Source organism: Triticum urartu, chromosome 5, assembly GCF_003073215.2.
Source record: "Triticum urartu cultivar G1812 chromosome 5, Tu2.1, whole genome shotgun sequence".
Classification (NCBI taxonomy): Eukaryota; Viridiplantae; Streptophyta; class Magnoliopsida; order Poales; family Poaceae; genus Triticum; species Triticum urartu.
In genome coordinates, this window is record NC_053026.1 from 420,039,305 (window position 1) to 420,048,029 (window position 8,725).

Below are 8,725 nucleotides of genomic sequence, written 5' to 3' on the forward strand. Positions count from 1 at the left end.
TTGTTTTTTCTTAATTTGTAACACTTGTACTGCTGGAGTTGGTTTATTTTAAGTTGTTACATTTGGAACTCCTTTCACTTCATAAAGGGGCTGGATGATCTAAATTGCAAGATGTGATTTTCTTCTCACATGAACCATCTATAAATAATTTTTTTTACTATTCTTCTACGTATAAATACTTTGAGGTCCTTTCGCTGTTCATTCGGTTAATGGTTTGGAACTCAAATTATTTTTATTGTTTGATAGTATTACACACAAGTGGGTGTAAAGAAAAACTATCAAAAATGGTCATGACTTGCATTTTTTCTTCTTATTTTCTACAACTGGTGCTTCTCCATATGTTCCCATTGTGTTCCGGGATGTTATTTTGTACTATTTTTTTCCTATGTCTACCCTTGTATTTATTCAGCGCATTGTTCTCTTCGCATTTTGGCATGAAAGCTTGTTGGCTTGAAGGAGGATGAACACAGATGAAAGAGGGGAAACATTATAGAATTGTGTATGTTGCCTGCCGAGTTTAGCTTTGGATTTTTAGTGCTTTGACACTTCGTGCAGAATGAACTAAGGGTCTCTTTGATTCAAAGAATTTTTATAGGATCTTTGATGGATTAGAATTCTTAGGAATTTTTCCTATTTTGGCCGTTTGATTCGTAGGATTGAATCCTGTAGGATTTTTTCCAAAGGATTCATTTGTACTACATTTCACAGGAATTCTAACATCCACTCCAACCTCTTGGAAGAAATCCTTTGTTTTTCCCACGACACAATCAAACGAACTCAAATCCTATAGGGATCCAATGGACATGCTATTCCAATCCTACGTTTTTTCTATTCCTGTGTTTTTGCAATCCTATGAATCAAAGAGGCCCTAAACATTTAGGCCTCTTTTGGTTCATAGGATAGGATTATCATAGGAATAGGAATTTTGTAGGAAATGAGATGGCATGTATCTCAAATCCTATGAGTAGGAATAGGAAACGAGATGTCATTTGGTTGACACCAAAGGAATTTTTTCATTGAGTCTAGGCTCATTTTTATTTTCCTATGAAATATGGAGGATAGGAACCAATCCTATGTAGGAATAAGAATCTATTCCTATAAACCAAAGGGCTCTAAAGGAAAAAATCCTATAAGATCCTATCCTCTAAAAATTCTATAAAATTCCTCCAAACCAAAGGAGGCCTTACATGTCAAGAGCATCTTGATGCATATAAAGAGTAAACGGAGGCATGAAATAACGAGTTGTATGGGTTGATTTATACTCTCCATTTTTATGTATGTTTGTGACTGTGTGTACCAGAGATGAACATGCATCGTTTCATGCGTTGTCAAGCTTTCCTATATGCCACGAGACGCAAAGCAACCTTTTATCTACCACATGTTGGCATCTACTTAAAATGCAACCAATAATTTAACGCACGTGCACACTTACTAGTTTGAATGAAAATCGTTTTTACCCCTAAAAAAGAACTACCCGGCAAATGAGGGATCCCCTAAAAGAGAACTACCTCGCAAAATAAAAGGAGGAAAAAACAAAAATGCCTCGACATCTCGTGGACCGGTCCCCGAGAAAAACGCCACCAATCCAGTGCCCGAACACGTGTAGCGGTCAATACACCGAGCCCACCGAGGCACCTCTACGCCACCTGGCAGACCGCCCCCCTCCCCCGCCGTCCGCTCCCCTCCGATTCTCCGCCGTGCCCGAATCAATCCCTCGGTGAAGCGTGGAGCGGCTCGAAAAATCCAAAGCCCGGAGGCCGGAGGAGAGGCGCCAGAGGAGCTCACCCCCGATTCATCTCGCCGTCTCAACCCGTGGCCGCAGGTAAGCCGCCGCTCATCCCCAAATCCCCACCCCGCGCGCCTCCGCCCGGTGGATCCCCAGGCAGGCCCCAGCTCCGCTCGTGAGGAGACAAACGCGGCGGTCTCGTCTTGCCATCCGTGGTGGCAACTCGGTCCCGCCATCGGCGTGTGCGCTGCATGGCTCGGCCGGCTAGAAATGTTTGGGAGGGTACCAGAGTTTGAAGGGGAAGGGAGCTTGGGGTTTCAATTGGAAGGCCAGTTGGTTTGGCCATCCGGAATCTATCCGATTTGGTTCGTATTTCGCTGTCTACTCTGCGAGTTTCGAGCGCGGAATGCACGCAGAGCGGGTGTGATATGTTAGGACGGTGTCTCGTTCGTGTTGTTCATAGGCGTTCTGAACTTTTGTTGGTGTTCGGTGGTACCGTAGCATCTGACTCAATGTACCTTCGTCACATGTGTGGGTTGTGATCGGCAAAGGCACGTGTGTAGTTGGTTGGAATGTTGCATGTTGATGTCCGTGTAAATTAATTTGTTGTGGGTAGGGCATCTTGAGAAATGTTTACCTTCTTGCTGCTGCCTGGTTCGGTTTTAATGTGCCGTGCTTGTGTTGTTGGAGTAGATGATCATGAGTAGACTACACAGATGCTCTTGTCTTATAATGTGTTCTGTAGGATTTTCTGGCTCAGTCTCTGTGAGCTGGCTGACTAGAGTTTGCTTGTTCCTAGAGTTGGAACTGGTCCAACTGGCCCTGTAATGTTGAATTCACTTTTAAATGATTTTATGGATCTGTGATTGTTTTTCTATGGAATCGTCTCAGTATTTCGATACCAGTTGATCCTTCAGGCTGTTTTTACCTCTCCTTTTCACTTTTGCTTGAGGAGGGACGAAGTACTCAGCCTACATAAATTCCTACTGCAGATTAGGGGTCCACTGTTATTTTCATGCCCTTATCTGGGATGGCCATTGCTTTCAAAGCAAGCACGAGTGCTTGTACTGCACAACAGCTGTGGGGGCATCCAACCAGGGATCAGTGTCAGTATGGTTTCACTCACTTAAATGAACGAAAGAGCAGAAAAGGCTCTGCTGCACTGCATGCCAGAGCTGTTTCAGGGAAGTTGGACCTGGATTTCGGTGATCCTTCTTGGAAGCAAAAGTATCAGGAAGACTGGGATAGGCGCTTTAGTTTGCCACATATTACAGATGTATTTGATTTAGAGCCAAGGCTCACTACATTTTCTCTGAAGAAAAACAGGTTCCTTCCTATTCACTTCATCTATAACTGGTTTGTTATGTATTCTGAAAACATAAAGCTGTATCTATCTCTCTTATTTTACAAAGAACATATGTTACTGACAGAAGTCCCCTGGGCGCTAGCGATGCTTCATCACCTGACAAGTGGAATGGCTATGTCAATAAGGATGATAGAGCACTTCTGAAGGTCAGTAATGAGATAACATATGATGCTCCACGCTTCATATGACGTGAACTAATTGTTTTCCGTAGGATTTGTAAGATAATACATGAAGAAAGCCTAGTCTCGAGATGTACCTCAGGGAAACTAAGGAAGAATTAATTATGTCACGAGACAGTTAGTGGTACCATGTATCATTTGCTTATTCATGAATTCATTAATGTATTTTGTAAGGTTGAATGTGCCGACTTCGTGCAAACTACTAATTCTCTTTGTAAACTGCCGAACATTACTTTAGATAATACCAATTATGTGCTTCAGTTAAAATGTTTTTTTTTCCAGAAAACGCAAAGACTTTGCTTTTTGAACCTTCGACTAAAGAAGCCTTATCTTTTTCCTTACTGTTTGTATTTATAATTACACAGTATGTTTCTCCAGGTGATTAACTATGCCTCTAATACTTCTGCTGGAGCTGAGTGCATTGATCCTGATTGTAGCTGGGTGGAACATTGGTACGCTCTGATGCAGTTGGTTTGTCTTTTCTGTGACATACGTTACCTTTTATCATCAGATTATATGAAAAATTGCTAGCTTATGTGAGTTTTTGCATTTGTCATTTGATTGTTACTAGAATGTCTTCAATTGCTATATTCTCGTGATTCTATCTTTCAAGAAGGGGGAATTGATGAGACAGTGGTATTTGCTTTTTATAGGGTGCATCGTGCAGGGCCTCGTAAGGAAATATACTATGAGCCAGAGGAAGTAAAAGCAGCCATTGTTACCTGTGGAGGGCTCTGCCCCGGTTTAAATGATGTCATTAGACAGGTATTGTCCTTTCAGTATCGTGCAAGAAATTGGCTTTTTCTTTACATGCCTGAAGTTTAAATAAGTGGTGTGCCTTATTAAAAATATATTTCTTGTGTCTAAATCTTGGTTCCACAACCTCTTGACAATATTGATCAAATGTAAATCGTATTTCCAGATAGTATTTACCCTGGAGATCTATGGGGTGAAGAATATTGTCGGAATTCAGTTTGGTTATCGTGGATTTTTTGAAAAAGGCTTAAAAGAAATGCCAGTAAGGATGCATCCCCCATTCGCCTGATGTTGTAAGGAAGTTGATGTTCATTATGCCATGGAATTACATTTTGGTTTCAACCTTCAGCTTTCACGTGATGTGGTGGAGAACATAAATCTTGCTGGTGGAAGCTTCCTAGGTGTCTCACGTGGAGGAGCTAAAACTAGTGAAATTGTAGATAGCATACAGGTAAGCAATGTGAATAAAAGATTGTGATGTTCTGTATTGATGCTTCATCATTATTTTACATGATCATCCTGTGTTTGTAGGCCAGAAGAATCGATATGCTATTTGTAATAGGAGGAAATGGTAGCCATGCTGGAGCTAATGCTATCCACGAGGAGGTTATTACGTCTCTATTGGAGTTCCTTTCTTTATTTTTATCATAGGTGTCATTGATGTACTTTTGGACATGATTGGATAAAGGAGCATTTAGTTCTATTTCTATGTCAAGTATAGCGCAGTAATCTGACTCTTATACAACCTAATGGTAGAGGTTATATCAATTACCTGAGAATACAAAGCCCATTGTTTGCACAAAAATGACACAGTATTGAGAAAACATAGGGATGCCTTTTCCCTAATCAGCACATGTTACTTCTGTGGTTGTGCCCAAAGTACACCCAATACGCGTGATTCTTAATGATAAACTTTTCATAGAAGTACATACTGTTACAAACGTTGTGCATTACATTTGCTATGTTAAATCTTTGTATTCTGGCAGATCTTCTACTGAAAAAACACGTATGTGTTTCATGGGATGTGACTGTACATGCTTAGTTTAATTCTTTGTTCTGGTTTGCAGTGCCGTAAGAGAAAACTGAAAGTTTCAGTTGTAGCTGTTCCAAAGACCATTGATAATGATATACTTTTCATGGATAAGACATTTGGTTTTGACACAGCTGTTGAAGAAGCTCAACGTGCAATCAATTCTGCCTATATAGAGGTTGGTTACGTTGCTGCTGTTCGTGTTCTTTTACTATGGAAACTTAAGTGGAGTGAATTTGGTATATGGTTACTCTTGCTTTAGATAATTCCTTCTATCTTCAGGCACGTAGTGCATATCATGGAGTTGGGTTGGTCAAATTAATGGGAAGAAGCACTGGGTTCATAGCCATGCATGCTTCTCTTTCTAGCGGACAGATTGATGTCTGCCTAATACCTGAGGTATGTAACTGAAAACACTGCTGATGGAGCTTCAAATCTGTCTTTGCTTCACATTTACTAACACAAGCGCACAATCTGAGTGAAGGTATCTTTTACACTTGATGGAGAACATGGTGTCTTGTCACATCTTGAGCATTTACTGGAAACCAAGGGATTTTGTGTGGTTTGTGTGGCTGAAGGTGCAGGACAGGTATGATGTGGCGCATGGTGTTTTGACTCGTCCAAAAGCTCTAGTAACTTCAGTTAAATGGATGAAATTTAGGTTGTGATTCTTGGATTTGTTGTTGCAGGATTTACTGCAAAAATCAAATGCAACAGATGCTTCAGGAAATGTGATACTTAGTGATTTTGGTGTCCACATGCAACAAAAGGTATATGCTCGTTTTAAACCCCATACAAATGGATTTTTGTTAGTAAGTATCCTAGATGATGATAGGTGTTTGAAATCATCTGGTAACCAGTCAACTCTACTGAAGCCAGTACCTACTTTACTTTTTTTTGCTTTTGCGAGGGGCAGTACCTGCTATACGTGCTAGAAAATCAAGGGCCTTTTTTATTGGATTTTGTATGAATGATTTTTTTTCGAGAATGTGTATGAATGATTTATGCTGGCTGTCACCAGTTTTATAGTAGGGCAAAACATGCATGCTCGTACAGGAGTGTAGTTAGTTATTGCAGGTAAGCGTGCCAATTCACAATCTACTGGAAAGTCGAACAACTATGAGAATCTTGTCTATTCTATTGTGTTTTGCTGGAAAGAGAGAAAAAATCGACATCTGAGCACGGGCACATAGTGCCTGTTTTTTTGAAGTTCAGAAAACCAGATTTTTAATGTTCGAAATTTTCAAATTTTTGCGTGCACACGCGTATAGCAGTGCAGTGTAACAGGCCAAATTTTCAGCAATATAAGTGCTCGCATGTAAAAGATACAAAAAAGACAAAATCCATGCAAATCAGGGGCTTTTTTGTTGTTGTTTTTGGCCGATTTTTTGTCTTTTTTGTGCAGCACATAATACAACGTATTATTGAACGAAATTTCACAGATACTTAGACCACATGCATGCGTATTCATGTAACAAAATTCAAATAATTTAAACACCTCTTTTGAGCAGTTCAAAATAACGTGCCCCGTTGCCCCCGTGCACCGAAAATCTGTTTTAACGGAAGTAGAACTTCTGGTCAGTTCTTTGTTGAGCTGCTTGCCTAAGCTTAGTTGCAGTAGTGTTCTGGCACAAATGGAACTGGTTAACGTTATTCATCCTAGTCAGGATTGGTCCGAGTCTAACATCAGTTTTGCAAACCCTAGTTAGGGACCTCAGTGCTGCACATGTTATTTTTAGCTGCCAGTGTATAACTTATGAACCTCGTTTTCTGTACATGCAAGTCATTAACATGCCTATTTCATGATAGGAGACCATATAATGTTGAATTTAAAGCTTAGTAATTAGATACTGTTCCCGTATTGACATGTTCTATCTGTTATAACCTTCCTATTCCTCCGCCCTTTTGATATTTTGTCAAGTTGTACATAGCAACTAAATGATTTGATGTCACTGGTATCACTCCCCAGATCAAGAAACATTTCAAGGACATTGGTGTTCTAGCTGATGTGAAGTACATCGACCCAACATATATGGTCCGGGCGTGTCGTGCAAATGCATCTGATGCCATCTTGTGCACTGTGCTTGGACAAAATGCTGTAAGTTTATGTCCTGTATTTCACATATGTATTGGTAGCATGCATCCATCATATCTAGTTTGCATTTGACGAATATAAACTCCTCTAGGTCCATGGAGCATTTGCCGGGTTCAGCGGCATCACATCAGGTATTTGCAACACACATTATGCCTTCCTCCCGATCACAGAAGTCATCACAACACCGAAGCATGTGAACCCAAATAGCAGGATGTGGCACCGATGTCTCACGTCCACTGGCCAACCGGACTTCCACTGACTCGCGTTGAGCGTTTACTTCTCTGCACAGGCTAAACTCGTAATGAATTAACATATTTTTGCTTACCCACAGACTAGTCACAGCTGAAAGATTAGTCACGGTGCAAGCTACCAACATGTTAACAATAATGTAATACTGAGAATGAACTCGATCGACTTGTTTCACATCAGCCCCATTTTTGTCCATGACAACAGAGCTGTACAAAGCTCAAGTTGTCCCGAATAATCTGTAATGCACTGTCCAAACATTGACCATCCATAATTCTAAAACGAAGCTATTTGCTTCAGAAATGATGGGTAGCGAAATGCCTTCTGCGTTCCGCGATCGATTTCTATGAATGATTCGTTTTCTTTTGTGCTGAAGCTAAACACTTTCACTCTGTTCTTTAATTCACTGATGACTCTCAGAAGTCACACCATGAACAAAAGCGGGATGACGATGTATTCAAGTGTAAGTATCTATAATCAGTTCTTTTTTAAAACAAAAGGGGTTTCCCCCCCCCAGGATGCGGAGTTTCTGCTCCCGGGCTCATATGCACCCGTGCTCAGAAAAAAAATTCAAAATACTAGAAAAATTCAAAAAATCTATTTTTTGTGTGGTAGATAATTTGATGCGTGAGGTCCGCTCCAAATTTAATTCATTTGAATATCTGAGCAGCTCTCGGCAAAAAAGACAAAAGCAGGGTCAGAACAGTGCGTGAACAGCAAACTTTTTTACAGACTCTAAATGAATTGAAATTTGAAGCGGACCTCTCGCATCAAATTATCTACTAAAAAATTGGATTTTTAATTTGTTTCTAGTATTTGTTTTGATTTTTTTTCCCAAGGGGAAGCAGATGAGCCTGGGCATCGAGTTGGATTTCTATTTCCCCCGCCCCTACTTTATTAAGTCAAGGCAAAGAACATTTCACAGCTCTCGTAGCAACCAAAAGTAGCTGCAACAGACTGGGGGTTTATGAAAGTTAACCCACGGATACAACCATTATAGGGAGAAGCATTCGATAGGATGGTAAACATGTCACTACACAAAATAAGCAAATCGAGCCTCCCAATTACTCCTATCTAGTACGCCAGGCTATCCTGATCAATTGCTTACATAGTTAAACAAAATAAGAACAGACCAGTCTTTGATCGGAGACTGGCAAACTCTAATACCCAGGCAAGAGTTTAGCGATACTACCGGTGCGCCGCACCGGCGATGGGAGAGGGGTCAAAGAAGTTGACAGGTCCTACTCGTGGCTGTCAGTGTTCATCATAGAAATTCAGAGAAGAACTCAATCAGCTTGCGAATTTGGTTGGGGATTTCGATTTAGAT

The 8,725-nt window shown here is 40.6% G+C and overlaps 1 protein-coding gene across 3 annotated transcripts; it reads left to right on the forward strand.

The window, feature by feature from the left end:
• The first annotated feature begins 1,611 nt into the window (after positions 1-1,611).
• Positions 1,612-7,716, forward strand: LOC125509461 (ATP-dependent 6-phosphofructokinase 5, chloroplastic-like). Of its 3 annotated transcripts, none has more exons than XM_048674445.1 (14): positions 1,612-1,822; positions 2,719-3,052; positions 3,160-3,238; positions 3,650-3,723; positions 3,925-4,036; positions 4,194-4,289; positions 4,377-4,478; positions 4,559-4,633; positions 5,095-5,235; positions 5,340-5,456; positions 5,542-5,646; positions 5,747-5,827; positions 7,027-7,155; positions 7,244-7,716. In XM_048674445.1, the coding sequence occupies exons 2-14, from the start codon at positions 2,742-2,744 to the stop codon at positions 7,409-7,411; spliced, it is 1,590 nt and encodes a 529-aa protein (XP_048530402.1). In that variant the 5' UTR covers positions 1,612-1,822; positions 2,719-2,741; the 3' UTR covers positions 7,412-7,716. The 3 variants fall into 3 exon arrangements, with proteins under 3 accessions (XP_048530402.1, XP_048530401.1, XP_048530403.1); XM_048674444.1 differs by having other exon boundaries at positions 1,613-1,822; positions 3,157-3,238; XM_048674446.1 differs by lacking the exons at positions 1,612-1,822; positions 2,719-3,052 and having other exon boundaries at positions 3,195-3,238; positions 3,637-3,723.
• Positions 7,717-8,725: the final 1,009 nt, after the last annotated feature.

Excerpts from the sequence above, each read along its gene's own strand:
- LOC125509461 (XM_048674444.1), top strand. The coding sequence starts at position 2,742 with ATGCCCTTATCTGGGATGGCCATTGCTTTCAAAGCAAGCACGAGTGCT. Across the intron at positions 4,290-4,376 it reads AAGGCTTAAAAGAAATGCCA|CTTTCACGTGATGTGGTGGA; the intron begins GTAAGGATGCAT and ends TTCAACCTTCAG. Across the intron at positions 5,647-5,746 it reads TGGCTGAAGGTGCAGGACAG|GATTTACTGCAAAAATCAAA; the intron begins GTATGATGTGGC and ends TTGTTGTTGCAG.